Here is a 17,953-nt window from a genome sequence, read left to right as displayed (position 1 = left end):
CCTTAAAATTGAGCTGCCTTCTCTATTAAGTAAGGCCAGAACGTAGCTAGCTACAATTCGCTCGCTCTTATTGCCTTTTATGTTCAGTGCTTTATGCAATGCACAGTATGTATGCAATAGTTATTGGTCGCAATAATGCTCGCACTTATCGAATTCAGCCATCTCTCCCCTTCACATCCGTTTTAAATGCAGGCGACTTAAGAATGCGTCTAATGAATCTGAGTCGTCGTGCTGCCTGAAATGCGTTTTCAAACGATCGAAAATAGGACTTGATTTGTGGTGTTCCCAATTGGTTAGTGGGAAATAGTCATTGTGCATAGTTTCTATAAACCTCTTGTTTCTTGCAAAGAAATTATATTACTCCATATTTCCATAGTTCCCTTAATGTGTTTAATAGTAATATACATAAAAAACGTACTACAAGTATAATTAAAATTTCCACCACAAAAAAATGGTAGAATAAAGTCGGGGAATTAAAAAAGGGGTGAAGTATTTAATAAAAATATTATTGCAAATTTTTAATTTGTGCTAACAAAATAAGAGTAAGTACAGTATCAGCTTATCAATTATTCAGTGTAATAAAAAATAGGGAAAACATTGAGGTATTTTAATTTTTTTGAGCTGTGTGTAAAATGCATTCTAAAAAGGAGACAAAAATTCAATTCTAAATTTATTGCCGTCGGTATTGTTCAACAAAAATGCTAATAATATCGCTAGTCAACAACAGGCAAATGAAACAAGTAAAAAAGCTAAAGTCGGGTGTTCCGACTTTGAAATACTCTGTACATATGTGTACAATAATTATAGAAAACAAAAAAAAAATTAAGAAAATTAAAAAAAAAAATATGATCGATTTTCGGTATTCGAACTCACGTAAAAGGTGTATAATTGCACATTTACATAGCAATTGCGTCTGTGTAAGTGTATGTATGCCTAAGCGCATCTATCCGTGTCTGTGTAAACATGTTAGCAGTCAACCAAACAGCAACATCAACAACAGCCGCGGGCAGCACTTGAGCAGCGCTGCAGCTGCAAATATGTTTATGGCTATAACTTCTTGTTAAATCGGTCTATCATAGTGAATCTTGGCATACGGACACATAATAACTAACTGGGGGTATTTGCAAAAGGAGTTAGAGAAAATCGCAATTTGCGGGGGAGAGGGGGGAGGGAGGGAAATTCCAAAATATACATTTTCTGCGTATTCACATAAGGCAAGGGACTAAAATTTGGTGTTTCTAGGTCTTATAGTCTCCGAGTTTTTTCCCCCGATTTTATATTCGTATAAACCCCCATAGGGGGGAAGTGGGGCGGAAAATCAAAAAAATAAAACAAACTCGTATGGAATACACACATAAGGCATCTTTGTGCAAAATTTGGTGTCTCTATCTCTTATAGTCTCTGAGATCCAGGTGTTCATACGAACGGACAGACAGACTGGGCTAGATCGACTCGTCTCGTCATGCTGATCAAGAATATATACACTTTGTGGGGTCTGCCACGCCTCCTTCTGCCTGTTACATTTTTCAGCTCCCGCAAACCTAATATACATCTGTACAATTCATGTACAGAGTATAAAAAATGTTGGCCTATTGCTGAACAATGTAGTTTTTGAAAATAAAAGATAAATGATGGCTTTCACAACGAAGCGTTTAATAATGCATTAGTTAGTAGTTGAAGTTTCATTTTCATTTGTATCCTTTATTTGTTAAATTTGTATTACGCCTGTCAAAAACTATTACTTGTTTCAGTATAACATGGGGGGTCTTTGGTTTTGTTTTAATTTATTTGATTATTTTTGTTCATTAGACGCTCAAGTCAAGTGGAGGAACTCAAATAATATTTTCTTAGGGAGGAGAAGTATACTTTATATTCAAAGGTTCAACAGACGCTGAAGGTGCGCTTTTGATTGCATTAAATGCCGAGCATAAATAAACATAATCAAACCGTCACTTCTATCTCTCTTTCTCTTTATCACACATGGATCACGCCGAAACAGTGCCCTTGTGGCACGACGACGCTTTTCCGTTCTGAACAAGTTGCTGGACGTGGATTGGGGGGGTTGGGGCGATGTGATGCTGGCTGCGCTGTCGTTTGCCATTTGCCGTATGCCAAAAACGTGTTACTCTTAACAACTTTGTTGTCTTTGAATTGCAAATCACGCTGCCACTCAGTTGCTGTCACTGCCCCTTTCCTTCTGCCCCGCGGCCCATTTGTCCTTCGGCATTTGTTTGCCTTTCCAACACATGAAAACGTCTTTATTTATGCGTGCATGGCCCCACCTTTTTATTTGCTCACACCCAACCCGCTCGCCTTTTCGCAATTTCAAATGGCTTTTGTACACTCGTAAATATTGTAACGAAATTCAAATGCAACGAAGTTACAAGTAAGCGCACTTTTCGCTAAAATACAGAGTCCTTAACTGACATACTCCCCCTTCGTTCGACCGTTAAGTGCATATATCTGTCGGATTTTGCCACTTGTTCTTTTTCTAATTGTTTTGACCTCAATTTTTTGGCGAGAGAAAGATTTGACAGTCTGAACATTCGGATTGTTATTTTAATATTTATTGTCATTTTCCTTTTTCTAAAAGCTATTACAAAACTGATTCAACAAGCACTTCTTAGATGTTCGTTTCATATATACTTTTCATATATACTACGTATGTATACAATACAAGATAGGGTCATGCTTGTAAATAAATAGCCTTCAACGATTTGCTATATTTGTTTCCTTGAACTACGTTCATTATCGAACAACTTTGTTGATTCCTAGGGCGACTATTTTAGCCATTAATATAACATTTATTAATTAAAAAAGCTCTCATAGATTCCAAGCCAAAACACACAGCACTGCTTATATAAGCTATAAGAGGCTTCAATCGAAATGTAGAAAATTGTTGTATGTAAATATACATATTTACATACAGATTTTCAAATCGATCGGATAAAAATGACCCTTCATGCTTATATCCCCTTCCCGTGGGATCTGCACTTTCGAAAGCTCCGTTTCTGATGTCAACCTTAAAAAATGTCCGCTCCCCAGCTTTCAACTTAAATTTAAAAAACGCGTACATAGATAACAAAGTATAAGCTTCAAGAACAATTTAAGGTAAATGGAATTGAAATTAAACAAATCTAAAACATCACCATTAATGCATGTTAATAGCTCCAATTGGTCCACCATTGTTTTCCTTATGTTCTGCAATTGGTCTGAATTCGCCTTTCGCCTGTCGCCTTACCAAAACTTTATTTGTGAATAAGAAGTTCCTAAAATAATAAAGAAAGGCCAGGCTTGGCACATTCTGACATGAAACAGTATTTTGTTTTTCATCGAACGCGCCAAAGTTCGCGACCCAGCGACCCAGCGACTTGACCATTGAACTGACGTAGTCCTTGAATTAATACAGAAAATTGCGTTATTTGGGAAGAGGCGGGCTCGGTGCGGAATAGGAAATCAAAAAGTAAGTAGAAAATTTGTGCGAGCCGCACACATAAAGCAGATAACATTTGAACCAAAGTAAGAGCTTAGCGTACATTGACTGAGTGTGTGAATCTTTGTGTCTTTGCTTCCTCGCCTCTTCCTGCGAGTGGGGCGTTGAGTGGCAGACTTCACTTGTGATGGGCCATAGACGAGCGAGCAAACTGAGTCTGGAGGGTGCACGGAACCCTTATTGTGTACACTGGGAAAAATGAGAGTAGACCAATTCTCTTTTGAACAGTAATTGTAAAAAACAAATGCTCGATTCCGTTTCTTCTTTCTTCTCGACACGAAAATTGTCTAAATTTGTACACTGCTTCTTTGTTTCATTTTAGCAAAGATTAGTTTTGTGCTTTTTACAAAATTAAAATTAAAATGAATGGGGTTTCGACTGTTTAGTCGGGGAACAGATTACAATTTTGGAGACCCACTCAAAATCCATAAAACCTTTGCCTTTTGATTCGTTCTCAGATGTTTTGGGTGGGTGGGTAGTTAAGTTATTTCCGAACTCGTAGCTCTTTCGCCGAGTGTTTGTATGGTTGGTTTTTGTTTTGCAACTTTTCGATGTTGTGCAAGGGGGCTACAGACTGTCACCGCCGCTTGATGGTTAATGGTTGACAGCAACAACACACGCTATTTATAAACATTATGACACAAACGAATTGTCATACAATTTGTCAACAGCCAACGTGCGTGAGTATACGTCAGTGTATGTGTGCGCATTTGTAAGTGTATGTGTGTGTGTGTGTGTGTGTGTGTGTATGTGTTTGTGAGCCTTTGTTTTTTATGAATTTTGATGTTGGTTTTTGTTTTGTCCTCGTGTCGTATTTAAGCCATACCCAATACGCCATACCCCAATATATATATCGTTGTCTCCGGCTGAAATCGCGCCATCTTGTTGCACACATCCCCTATTGGCCCGTCCTTTCGGCTGATGCCAATTTTGATGAAGTTGTATGCATAAACATGTTTTGTCGCGTCAGATGCGCTGACAAGCGACAATGAAGCTTAAAACTTGTTACATTTTTGTTGCCGCTTCAACGACATTCTGCTCCTCAGTTGTTGGCGTCCCCCCTACTGGCTCCCCTTTCAGAATCCGACTGACATGTGATCTGTGTCATTTTGATGTCATGAAACTAAATCGCATATAAAATTGCCTTGTTGTTGCATATGTTTACGGCCTTTTCCTAATCGCAGCAAAGTCTTGGCCAAAGCCAGTGACAAAGATTGATGACCATCGGCCGTCCTGCTGCTATACGCGAGTGTCATGTGGGAATGGTGTGGAGGAGAGACTCAATTAGTTAAAGTGCTGTTTGGCGGTAGTTTGGTTTAGGTTGCAATTACGCCTAAATGCAAGTACAGCTCTCTCTGTCTCTCTCTCTTTAGTTAAGTACTTGACATTTTTGGGACAAACTTAAAATGTCGTCTAAATGCGAGCACTATATTTTATTTTAAACTAGAATTTCCACCGGTTCATAGCAACCAAGGCATGTAAAATTTAAATAATTTCTCAATTCAGCACAGCTTTGTGTACTTCACCATTTCAACAGGGCCACTTGGCAATTAAATTCAAATCAAATTATTCTGAGACACATGGAGAGCCACGCCCATCGTATATCACCCATTTCCCATTGCCCGTTGCCTATCGCCGCAAGCCGCGTGCCCAGCATTTGTCAGTTTTTGAAAATAATTGAATTTTGTTGTTGAAACTGCAAACATTTGATAACAAATTTGTTAACTAATTTCGAACTTAAAAAACAATTAGGCCCCAGTGCGACAAGGCGACAAGTCGAGCTGCCGAAACGAAGCGAGCGAAGCCTACACCAGAGCTCTATAGATTATTTGCTTTACTTTTGTTTTGCGTCACGCTCTTTTTTTGTAAAATTTAATTCAAATTTATTTAGCAACTTGGCAGTCCGAGCAGTCGAGGCAGTCCGGACCGTCAGAGCAGTCGCGGCGGCGAAGGCAGTGAGGGCAAAAAGATGGCCGACTGAGACAGACTGGGAAGCCAAGGCACCCGTGCGTTGGACGACGCCTCGTGGCTCTGTTTTGTCTCATTTGGCTTCCTTAATGAAGAATAAAATTGTGTACACGCTGGCAAATGGTGCGCGCGCGATAAGAACCGAAGGATTCAGGGGTGGGGTAGACACTAAGGCGCATTTGCGAAATTAAAATAAATGTTTAAATAAAAATTGTTATGTTGTCATTGCAGTACTTGCTGCTGTCGCTAATTGAATGTTGCCGTCAGCAGTGTATAATTTCGCACTCACCTCAGATCGATGTACTGATAGACCGAAGTAATGCCCAGACTGAAGTAGACGGGAACAAAGACAAAACAGACTATGGGGTAGGCGCTCATCATGCCGTAAATTATCTCCCACATGGACGAGCCTCGATAATAGAGCTCACTGGGATAGCCTATAAATAGTGGTATTCCAGAGATAGCTCATTAAAAATGTATCCTTTATTTCGCTTACCCAGGACAGATCGTACGCCTAACGTGCCACGAGCTATTGATATCATGACAGCCACTATTGAGACGCCTCCTGTGGCAAAGACATAATCCGCTTTGCTGCGCTGCTTGCGCTCCCCAAAGATTCGATTCCAGAGCGGACCCAAGACGGTGAGCGCTATAAACAGCGTAAACATAAGATAGTCCCAACCGAGAGTGCTCAAGTCCTTTGCCATGTTGTTGCGGTAGCTGCTGCTGCAAAGACAAAACCAAAATGCAAAAATCAAATAGTGAGTGGGTAAAGACTTTTAAAGTTGTCGGTCCTTTGCAACTTTTGCTCAGGGTAGTTGAATATGAGAATGTTAGTCACGCCTGTGCATATAATGCCGCCACAACACTGTTGCACATCCTCGGGCGCTAGGAGTGGGCAACACTCACACATACACACACACAGACACACACACACACACACACTCTCGACTTTACAGCAAATGACTAAAAACAAAGCAAATTGTTGGCACTCTTGTTTGTTGCTACGAAATTTATGGACTGTGTCCTTTGCTCGCTGGCATTTGTATGCATGTCTTCACTTGCGAGTGTGTGCTCATGTACGTGTGTATGTTTGTGTGGTGGGTGCGTTCTAAGCTATATCAGCACTGAGCACCACAGAGCGTGTGGCTTACGGATGATGAGCATAACTTTTTTTGTAGGCAACTGTTGAGCCTTTACCGCTTATTATTTTCATGTCACCGCCCTTGACGCTACCTTTTTCATGCTCCACACGGAGATTTAAAGTCTAGTGGGTGATGCTACTAGTTATGCTGCTTCACAATGAATTCTACGTATATTCGGTCAAGGCACAGCTAATATCACATACCTACATATACACATATTGGTTAATCCACTAATTCTGTTTTGGACGAAGAGGTCAAACAACGAATTAAATTATTAAGTAATAAAAGGATTATCGATTTGCTAACTTTATGTGTTGACGCAAGTAGCTAGTTCCAGACACGCATTAAACACTTGTTTTAAAATTCAGATCCGCAAGGCATTGCGAAAGGCTATTGCTTTACCGATTGTCTTTCCCTTGAGCTGATTGTGCATGTTCACTTTCAAGAAAAGGAAAAACCAGTATTACAAAAATAAAGTATTCTATGCTAACGATGAACTTGTAAAACTTGGCTTCACCTAAACCTTCTCTGGTTTCCTGAAGCAATCAATAGTACTATTTTATTTCATTGTAGCACGATGCAGTGCTTATGAATGGGTATGGATAGCTTTTGTGATGCCACTATATTGTAATTATCATTATTCTGATAGCTGTGCTAACTAATTGACATCTTTTGGGATGTGCTGTTAGCTTTATTTGGGTCTTTGGCCTCGCTTAAGCTTTTATCTGACATTTTGTCTGGCTTGGCTCTTACTCGTATTTTATGTTTTGTTTAACAAACTATTAGTCATGTTTTTTTGGCCGGGCACACTAAAAACTGCACATCCGCCTGCTGCTGCTGTGTCACTCAACTGACAACGGCACCAACTGGCAGCAGTAAGCCAGACATTTAGCTATCCTGCTAGACGCTCACCAGTTGTTGGTCATGTGATAAGGCAAAAACTCTTAGCCGAAGGTCGTTCTTTTGTGCGTGTGAACTTGTGCGCAAAATGTTATTTTCTGCTTGCTGAGCTTAAGCAAATTACCCGTGTTACCTGCCAATGTCGTTGGAGCAGGAGGTTGTGTTGGAGGTTGGGGAGAGGAGACAAAACGAAGCGGGAGTAGCTGTGCTTGTTTTAGTCCGCTGCCAAATATTATTTGGGCATTGTCTCAGTTGCCATTGTTCCCAGTCCATTTTTGGCGGGTTGCTTGGGCAACCCCTTTCGTTTGTATGTGTGAGTGGAGAGCCCCCAACATTTTGACGATTTACACACACTTTCACGGGGCATGCAAAATCTTGCTAGAGCTAAGTCGCAGTCAGTAATACTCGTACGTATGCATAAGTAAGGGGCAGACATCGAGGGAAAAAGCGGCGGTGCTGCCAAAGTCTGGGGCAAAATGTCAAGCGCAAAGTTTACGCCACTCGAAAGTTTCACATGGTACGAGTACCAGTATGTAATAAAAATAATGCGCCAAAGTATGCTGAGTGGAGGCCCGGAGGTAGAGCGGGCAGACAAAGGCGCTTCAGTTTCAGCATCGCTTTAGCTTTAAAATGCCACTTGCAGTTAATATTCATGCACTTGGCACAGCTTGAAAAATTATACGGAATACGGAGCACAGAGCTTGGTGACATGTGTAGTGGGTGTACGAGCGGCAGTGGGAAGTCGTCGATGTCAAGGAGTCATAAATTATAAAACAGGTTGTGGCAAGAACAACAACAACAGCAAGAAGCAAGGAAACTTGTGGCGCATTGTGTGCAAGTGACAGAGAGCAAGTTATGACAAAAAAAAAGAAACGCGACATCACGCGTGAGGCGCTTAGACTAGACTATCAAATACGCTTTTTGAAATTAAATATTTTCCCAGCTTTGATGCAGATTTTCTAGAATTCATTTGTCTGGGAAACACCTGCAAGTCTTTGTTCTCTATTGCAACATCAATAAATTGATTGAGATGCCTTTTTTGGGAACCACTGTGATTCTTTTTGCTTGTCGCACTCACGCCGAGGAAATGAATGTACCTCTTTTATGGGCAGAGAGTATCTTTGCTTTGAACGCTTGAAATTGCACTGAGAAAATTTATGATGATCATAAAATATTCAGCATGCTTTATTGGAGTACTTCTCTCTGTTGAAGTTGTTCATGAAAACCAAGAATCAGCTTAGCTTATGAGGCCATCCAGTGGCTGCAGAGTTCGGCCGCAGGTGGCTGCAGAGTGATGCCTCAGCTCCGCTTCATTTCTTAACACTCAAGTGGTGATGATGTGCACATAGCCCGATATGCGAATATTGTATCAAAATCGCATTTTCGACGCCGCAACTTAATATTCGTGCCCCCACTTCCACTTCCTTCCTCTCTTACTGCCTGTTGGTGCACTTTTTGTTTTTGTCCATTTCCCGCGCACTGACAAATTGAAAATGTAATTTAGCGAAAGTGCACATTGCGTTGCATACTTTTGAGCGCGCCGCTTGGCCAGTCGCCAAACCGTGAGGAGCGCCAGTTTTTGCGCCCTTTAAGTGCTGCTGCCATGGCATAAAAGGTAAAATAGATCTGTAATGCATGTCTAAAAAGACTGCGAGTGCTTTTTAGTATTGCCCACTCGGAAGAACATATAGAACACGTACATTCGAGTTGAATGTTGTATGTAAAATGCATGAGCTAGCATTTTGGCATGTTGACCAGCCCTTGGAGGTGTGGCAGACCGTCGGCATTGGCGCATCGAATATGGCAAATATCTTGATAAAATTTTATGACTTTGCCGCAGCGCTGCCTTGGCCAACGATGTAATTATGGTAATTGTCTTGTTAGCTGTTTCGAATTACCATTTTATGAGCGAAGGTATGTACTGGTGGGCGTTAAATGAACCAGAACGTTCAATATTTGTAAGTTGGCGTAGGTGCAGACTTTATTTAGCTAGTTGGTTAAGCATAGCAGTGTAAGCATAGTACATATTTATTCAAATTTTACTTACATTTGATCACTTTTTCGTTCAGAATAAGTAATAATCGCTAACTCAAATACATTTATGACTTTTCTCAGTGATATTCGGCTATAGGAGAGAAGTCGTGTTCATAAATTAAAAGAGTGAATGAAGTCTTTTATTGGGTTACAAATACAGAAATTACTTTGTTCTATTTTAGTCAGTCACTGCTGTACTTGGCTATTTTTCATTTATTTCATTACAATGCTTAAAACTTTTGCCGCTAGTTACTTTTCAAGTGCTTTGCTAATTAAGTCGCGCTACGTTGCAAATTGCATGCCAATCTGACAGTAACTCAGTCAGTCGTCAGCCATCTAGTCAGTCATTCAGTCATCCATTCAGTCAGCCTGCGGTTGTGGCCAATCAAAAACGCATGGAAATGTGCAAAGTTTTGCGCATTGTTTTTGTTTGCTGAGCAAATGAATCGCTCAGCAGCAAAGTTAAGAATTGTGTAAAGGGCGAATCCGACTTGTATCTTGGCCTCTGGGCAATTTCCTCTTAGCTAAGCGAACCCAAGCACTGCTGTGCCCTTCGCATTCAATTCGTAAGGGACATGTCCTGGTCGATTGCCGGCTGTCGCCTTCAAGTGCAAGTGAACTTGCATTGACGCTGTATCGAACACGACCCCGATCCGACCACATCTACGACCGCAGACATGGCCACGCCCACGCCCACAAGTCAAATGTGTGCGAAAGTGCAGTTAAGTCAAGTGCTTGCAGTTACTTTTGTTTCTCGGTTTTTCATTTCGTTTTCTTTTACTGCTCGCCGCTTAAGAAAACTTATTGTACGTTCCCTCAAACGCGTCGTGCTTCTTGCTGCCTCTCCTGCTAAAAGTTGCTAAATACAAAAGTTTGCCACTTAATACGAGTTCGAGTAATGGAATACGAGAAAACCCTTGCAACCCTTGTTGCAAATTAAAGTCGAAGTGTGTCGGTGCAACTCAGAGAACTTTACAGCTTTTTAGCAACATGTAACTGTTTCGATCCGTTACAGCTATTGTTTGTTTAGACCAACCAGCCTTTTAACAAATGTTGAGATACTCGTATAAGAAGAATATTTATTTATTTATATTTATTTTTATGCTTTTTTTGCAGTCCATCGCTAAGTCCAAAGGTAAATTAAAAAGGGATTAAGTTTATTGTCGTCATTGTTTATTGTTTTCAAATGAGAAAACTGGTTGGGTGTGTTCTTTTTCGTTTCTTCTGAAACTTGTTCTTGCTTTTCACTTTTCAATTTACCACAGCCTTTCCGATTATACTGTCCTTCAAAGTCATTTATCAGCAGTCGAACTTTTGGTTAAAATATTAAGTTGACCAGCAGCTTAAGTTGTCGCTTATTTATCGCCCTTGTCGTTGTGGTAGCAACCGCAAAACGATGATAGTTTTAAAATAGAATGCTGGAATAACGTCAATTTCTCAACGGGTTAAAGTTTCAACTGCACTCATTTATAACGGGTGCACCACCAGCCACCACCCATCAGCCACCGAACAGTGCAGCTGAATCTTTATATCTGAGCTGTGAGGAAAGATGTGGGAGTGACAAATGAATTTTGTTGCAAGTTCTGCCTGCCGACAGTTTGGTCGCTTTGTCATGCTTTGACCGCGCTTACTTCCACTTCTCCGCTTTTTCAGACTATCAGCGTACATTTTATAATTTATTTTCAGCGTGACTTTTATAAAATGTCCAACAACTGAAAAGAAAGCGACGGAGACGTCTGACGCCGTGCACACTTGTAAATTTCAAAAGTTTTAAGCGCGCGACAATTGTTATTTGTTCTTGTTATTGTTGCGACGACACGCACAGTGACATGCATATATATAACACATACATACAAAGTTGTTGCTACTGCTGGTACATTTCAAACTTTGTCCGCATTAAGTTGCACACTTGCACGTTAGCGGCCGCTGCTCAAGCAATTTGCTCAAAACCAACTACAAAGCTCCTGACAGTATGCAACAAAAACACGCCAACAACAACTATTAGAGCGCCAGCCACTTGGGGCCCCACATGCTGTTAATTTGATCAACACTGTCCGCCCTGGCTTCGCGGCGGGGCGATCTAACCGCCCACTCAACCGCTGACTCTATCTGGCAATTTAGTGGTCGGTCATTGCCGGTACAAAGTCACAGCCCTGCTCGAGCCGCGCTCCTTGCTGGCGACAGCTAATGCTCGGGTTTTGCGTTGCAACAGTGAACAACTAATTTCACGTTGTCGCCACCAAACACAGTGGTGCTGGTGATAGTGATGGAAGCACATGAAACAGTTGCAATTGCAGCACTTAAATAGCATTGAGAAGATGGTTGAAATAAAAGTTATTATAGGGTAAATTTCACTTTATGTTTGATCATAAAACTTGAGTACACACTTAAAAAATGCGAATTTTCTACCTTATTTGATACTCAACAGTGAGAAGAGTACGCTCACCTCGGAAAATCTATTTCAATTCTAAGTAGATTTTTCCAAATTTGTCTTGATCTTGACCTTGATTACACACAATTTTGTGATTTTAAAAACAATTGATGAACAATAGATTAATAAGAATATTTCTATAATCGAATTTTAGAGTGAGCTGGTTGTTAAATAATGATTTGGAACCACTGTAGGCAAGTGGCTCGGTCCGCACTCCATACCGTTGAGTGCTACTTGGCTGTCGCACTGTCGCCCAGACAGTTCGGTTTTTTGTCGCCTCTACTTTCTGTCGCACTCTGCACTTTGCCTTAATAAAGTTTTTACTATGCGCTCCACTGCTTCCCTGGGCTCTTGCTCCCGTTTCTTCCCACTCTCCACTACAATTCACTTTCACCTGACTGCCCGCCTGCCTTCCTGCCTGCCAGACAATAGGGCTGTGGTCTGTGTCGCGTTGCGTTTCCTTTGCCACGTTTTTCAAGTAATTAGGTTAGTTAGTCACTGGTTTTGTCTGCGCAGTAACAACGACAGCGTCAACGACAACGACGACAGACATCTTTTCATATTAGGCATATTAACGCGTTGTGTGATTGTGTGGTTGTTGTATGGACAGCTGTTTGCAGTGCAGTGGTCCCACTTGGGGTTGCACACAACTCTATCTTCAGCTTAATTTTGTGCAGCTATTAAATTTTAAATGCTTAGTCAATTTTAGAAGCATCTCGGCCCAGCTCGTGTTCTAGTTGGTCTCAGTTCGCTCGCACATTCAATGTGCGACAATTGCTGGGCGAAAGTTTTTAATTTCCCAGCGGCATGCAAAATAGCCCAAGGCCAGGCAACGACCATGTCTATATGCAGCGTTCATCCTTTATAAATGCGTGTGCACGTTTGTATGGCTGTATGTATATGTTTGTGTACGGCGGCGTGTAAAATGGCAGCCAGCGCTTTCGATTTGCGCCTTGCCATTAAAATTTCGCACACATGTCGCATCCATGGAGATTCGTGACAACAACTGTAGCATAATTTGCAGCGTCGACTTGGTCGGTTTTTTATATGGGAGCAGTACAACTGTTTATTAGAGGTAGAGGCGGTATCGTGGCTCCTTTTTCCGGTTCATAAATTCATTCATGATTGTTGCCTCTCCTTCACTTTTCTGAGATAATGTGCTATAAATTTGCATTAGCCATCTGATAAACAAATAAAAATGTGTCTTACATTTGACTTGAGGTCTGTTTATATAACGACTGTCATAAAACGACTAACTGCCCCGACGAGAACGGTGGGCATCGGTACCACTGGTTGCCCGACCAACTAATTGCTCTTGTGAAATATTTTCCTGTGCTCAGGTGGGAGGGCTGGCCAAACTGTCTATCTGTGAGTCTGTGTGTGCACGAATTAAAAACCTCTTTGCTTGTTGTTTGCACGATGGCTGGTAATAAATTTAACTTGCTACATTTTGTCACCATGGAATTACTAAAAATTAATATTTATGGTTTTTACGGTTGTGTCCGCTTACACTTGTTAGTTTTGCTTTGTTTCGACCACGTGCCGGAGCGTCGTGAGAGCTGTGCATGACTGGACACCAGTTTCAGTTGTGAAACTCATTTTAAATCGATCAGACTTACATATGAGCAAGTAAAACTGATTCGCATTACAACTTTGGCAAACATACTTTAATACTGTGGGTAAGCAATCTCTCTCTCAACCGAAGCTATGTGTCGCTAGCAGTCAAAGAAAATCCTTTGCAATTGAAGCATCCATGTTAACAGAAAAGTTGTTTGGGAGTCTTCGATTCACTTAATTTATTTATTAGTTGTTCCGGATTCTAATACAGATTTTCAAGAGATGTTACAGTCGATCCTCTCTAGTTCGGTCATTGCTGAAACCCATCAATGGCGAACGAAGCACTCTCCATGCCCACCTCAACTTTAAATATTGGGCAAATACATCAAATAACTTTATTGCCAATATTGACTTTATTTGAAGAAAAATATACAACTAGTTCGGTTGAATTGTGTGCCAAGCTCCTTTCTTATGTTTCAAAGAGAAAATTAGTTGCAGTCAATTATATGTAAAAGCAGTATTATTTATTTTTGCAGAAAAGTGGACTGGGGGCTGGGCGTATAGCTGCAGCGACATTAAATATCCAATTAACTTTGCAGGACCCAAGCAGGTCGAGGGATGCAGGCAGACTGAGTGTCTGGTTGGAAGTTATTAAAACTAAAATTCACTTAACTTGATCAAAATAATTTGGCTCAACCTTTTTTTGTGTCATCTGCTGGCCAACTAGCTACGACATGGCAATTGTCAGGTGCTCGCCGGTATGAGTTAGGTGGTGGGGAGTACAGATGCGATTAAGTGACAGAATTTCTACGCAAGGACAGTTGAGGGAGCGACGGTGAGATGCTGTGTCAGCTGCACAAATTGTTAGCCAGCAGCATTTGTTGCAGCGAAAGTTTGTGCAACAATGTAATTTATGTTGTTTTTGTGTGCTTGTTTTTTGTTGGTAGTCGGTAAAATTAAATTGGCAACAGTTGCCACACACTCCCTTTCCAACTTGGTCGGAGTTCGCGTCGTTGACTTTATTTGGGTTTATGCTAAATTGTCAGTTAAAAATTCGTGTTATCCTTTTAGCCCGAGGGTTGGGTGGACAGTCTGTCGCGATTGTTCTCCTTCTCGTTGTTGGACTTAAGCATTGGATGATGATGATGATGACGCAGTTATTGCTGTTGCTGCTGTTGTTTTTGTGCTGGGGTGCTTGTCTTTGCCAAGGACTCGCAGCGCGCTAATTATAATTTCAAATTATTGTGCAAATTATTTGCGTACAATCAGTTGTAATTTGCATATTTAATTATATTATAAATATTCATGAGCGGCACCCTTACAAACACACGCAAACACGCACCTACATAAATACTCACAAATTGCATTTAACAGCAACAAAGTGTCGACAGCATTTAGTGAGGGAGGGCGAAGTTTTGCAAACTTTCAATTTCGTAGGCACTTGGCCAAGCTAATGACAAATTTCTAAGTTTATCAGAGAGCTGTTGGAAGGAGCGGTAGGAGGCATTGTTTGAGTATTATAATAAGTATGAATAATTGCGTGATTGACACGTGGCCGCGCAGACAATGCATTACACGAGCGTTTGTACAATCGAATTAACAAGTTTTGCAGGCGGTCAACAATAAATATGTATAATAAACTATTAAAATGTTGACAAATGCGACAGCTGCCCCCTCCCCGGGCAAGTGCAAATGGTCAAGCAAACATATCAAAATGCAATTAATGCCATGTAATCAATATCTGTGTGCATGTCTGTCTGTCTGTTTGTTTGTTTGTTTGTGTGTTTGTCTGTTTACGTGTGTACGTGATGGGTAATTGAGAACAAAAAGTGTGCAATTAGCTGCCATTTCTGCCGCATTCAACAGCACTTCAACATAAACAGCTTCAGTTTGAATGGCAGCCTAGTTGGAAATCGATAAGCCATTATTACGAATGCAATGCTGCGAAATTTAACGACACATGCATTGCGTATACTATATAGTACGCACTGTCTGCCGGGCGTCGAGACACATGTCATCCTCATAGCTGGGCGCGTGTGTTTGTGCAAACTGCCTAGATGGTCAGACATTTATAATTAAAGCTAATTAGATTGCAGGCCAACAATAACTAATGCAACAGTTTGCTGTAAGAGCCAATTTGTCAAAATGCTTTGACAATGCAAACGAGCACTCCCTCCCCAGGCTAACAAGTCAGAATTCATTTGCCACATTTAATGTAGCTGCCTAATTTGAATTCGGTGGTCGCTGGTTCAAATTCAGAAAATAATTAAGCTGGCAACTGAAAAGTTGTAGGCAATTGCAGCAATCGCTGATTATAACTGACAGCGGCGGTAACTTTCGGCAACAACTTTGCAGGCACGGCACGGCACGGCACACAACAGCAACAAGAACAAAAACGAAAACAAAAATAAGCGCACAAGCTTTCAATATCATTTAACTTTGTGCCAACCATGTTGCAACAGTCATTGCGAAACGCAGAAATAAAAACAACAAGTAGTCATTTCATGATAAAGCTTAATAATACAAATAGCTTGACTGCGTCGAAATGAAATAACAAATCGCGACCGCAACAAGAAGAGTTCGCTGATTGTGCCAAAAATTCGAAAAAGATTAACTCAAGCTAAGTGCAGAGGTTGTTTTTGTGTAGCTCTCACACAGAGCAGAAACTTGCATCATTTAAAATGTTTCCACTGTCACTGCGTACAGTGGTTGGTGGAAAAAACCAATGCCATGATTCCAGGATAGGTATCATGTCCGAAGAATTCAACTACAGGTTGACGATTGTTAACTTTCTTATACCAACTTAAGAGCAACCCTAATGTTACTCCAGCCTGATTTTGAATTTTTCAAATTAACCATTAATATGATTATCTAAAATAATAAGTTACACTATTTGTCCTAAATATACACCAACATTTGATGCCCCTTTAAAGTTTTTTGCATTTAATCCATGATTGCAAACGAGGCGAGTCTGAAAACCCCAGCTTGATTATATGTTGAGTATATTGATGCATGTATGTATATAAAATGACTTAATTGCCAAAGTTGGGTGAACATTTCTGGATGTAGTGGGCACGATGTGCATCGAAAATATCATTATTAATCAGAATTATATACACTTTGTGAAGTCTGCCACACTTCCCTTGTGTGTGCTGCCTACATTACATTTGTGCATGGTATAGTTGTGCATTTAGCGGCTAAGGAAGTCGCATTTATAACGAGCTAATACATATAAGGTTGCTGGGGCTGATGCAATTCACATGGTGGACATGTAGGTATGTATTTATTATTGATATTATTGATTTGTAGAAATATAAAGGATGCATGAGTTTCCCTATACATATCATGCGTACCAATCGACCCTTTTCAAAGACATTTTACAACACCTACTCCTTTCATTAAGTAACTACCTATATAATGTTCAGTATGTACTTTGGATAATTAGGCCATTTACTGTTTTTGGTGTGCAAGATTGTAACAACTTAATGGACAAATAGCAGACCACAGCCCAACGAGATGAATCCAATTCGCGATATCCAACTGTTCGTCCGTTCGCCTGCCCTTGCATGGAGGCTTTTATATTCAGATAATGTGACGACTCCAACCATGCCAGATCAGCGATTGAATGATAAACTGATAATGGAAAAAAATTGTGCATGAAGCATAATCATGGATGCCCAAATTTAAAGCAAATAACAATTATTTCCTAATGACACAAAGAGTGTGGACACGGAATAGAGTTATTGTTGTATGGCCCAACAAAGGGGATATAGCTGCGACGCTAGCAGATTCTCTTCAAATCACTGTAATCGCGCCCACTTTGAAAGCGAAAAGACAAAAGCGCACTTATCCCGCTTCTTAAATCCTCTACTTCAACGACAATCTGGCCCAGCTACCTGACAGTTGGTAAGCCTACAGCGTTGTGCCCGATTTTTGTATGGCCCTCAATGTGGGCCGCAGGCAAAAGCAGACAAAAGCCACACCGCTGTTTAAATTGGTTCAGCACCAGCTGACAATCAGCAACAAAAGGTGAGTTAAATTCTAATACTACAATACTATATGTACTTACGGTCACGTGTTGTTGTTGATTAATTACGAATATTGTTTAAATTGGTTCAGCACCAGCTGACAATCAGCAACAAAAGGTGAGTTAAATTCTAATACTACAATACTATATGTACTTACGGTCACGTGTTGTTGTTGATTAATTACGAATATAATAAAAGTACTACTTTTCCTCGCACCAGTTCAGTGCCGATATTTGCGGAATAATTTTCTCTTTTCTTTCTAGAACTGCGACCGTGTCGTGAACTCGCCGAAATTCTAGTATTAATTGTTGTGGTGCAGCCTCCGGCACTGGGCCTTTTTATAAGATTCCGGTGCGGCCAAATCAACATTTTTCTCGTGAATACACAGTGGAAATAT

General features: G+C 40.7%; 1 protein-coding gene across 2 annotated transcripts in view; it reads right to left on the bottom strand.

The window, feature by feature from the left end:
* Positions 1 to 17,953, bottom strand: part of LOC115620936 (sodium/iodide cotransporter) — a 44,060-nt gene that overhangs the window by 5,810 nt on the left and 20,297 nt on the right. Inside the window, exons 3-4 of one of the 2 annotated variants that reach the window (XM_030514447.1) lie at positions 5,958 to 6,187; positions 5,751 to 5,898 (exon numbers count right to left, since the gene is read on the bottom strand). In XM_030514447.1, coding sequence (XP_030370307.1) covers positions 5,751 to 5,898; positions 5,958 to 6,168 — 359 coding nt within the window. In that variant the 5' untranslated portion in view covers positions 6,169 to 6,187. Of the gene's footprint in view, positions 1 to 5,750; positions 5,899 to 5,957; positions 6,188 to 17,953 lie in introns of those variants that run through there. The other variant, XM_030514448.1, reaches the window with a different exon arrangement.

Source organism: Scaptodrosophila lebanonensis, unplaced genomic scaffold, assembly GCF_003285725.1.
Source record: "Scaptodrosophila lebanonensis strain 11010-0011.00,11010-0021.00 unplaced genomic scaffold, SlebRS2 tig00000024-arrow-pilon, whole genome shotgun sequence".
NCBI classification, from domain to species: Eukaryota; Metazoa; Arthropoda; class Insecta; order Diptera; family Drosophilidae; genus Scaptodrosophila; species Scaptodrosophila lebanonensis.
The sequence above is the reverse complement of the archived record's forward strand: the minus strand, read 5'-3'. Positions and strand labels throughout refer to the sequence as shown.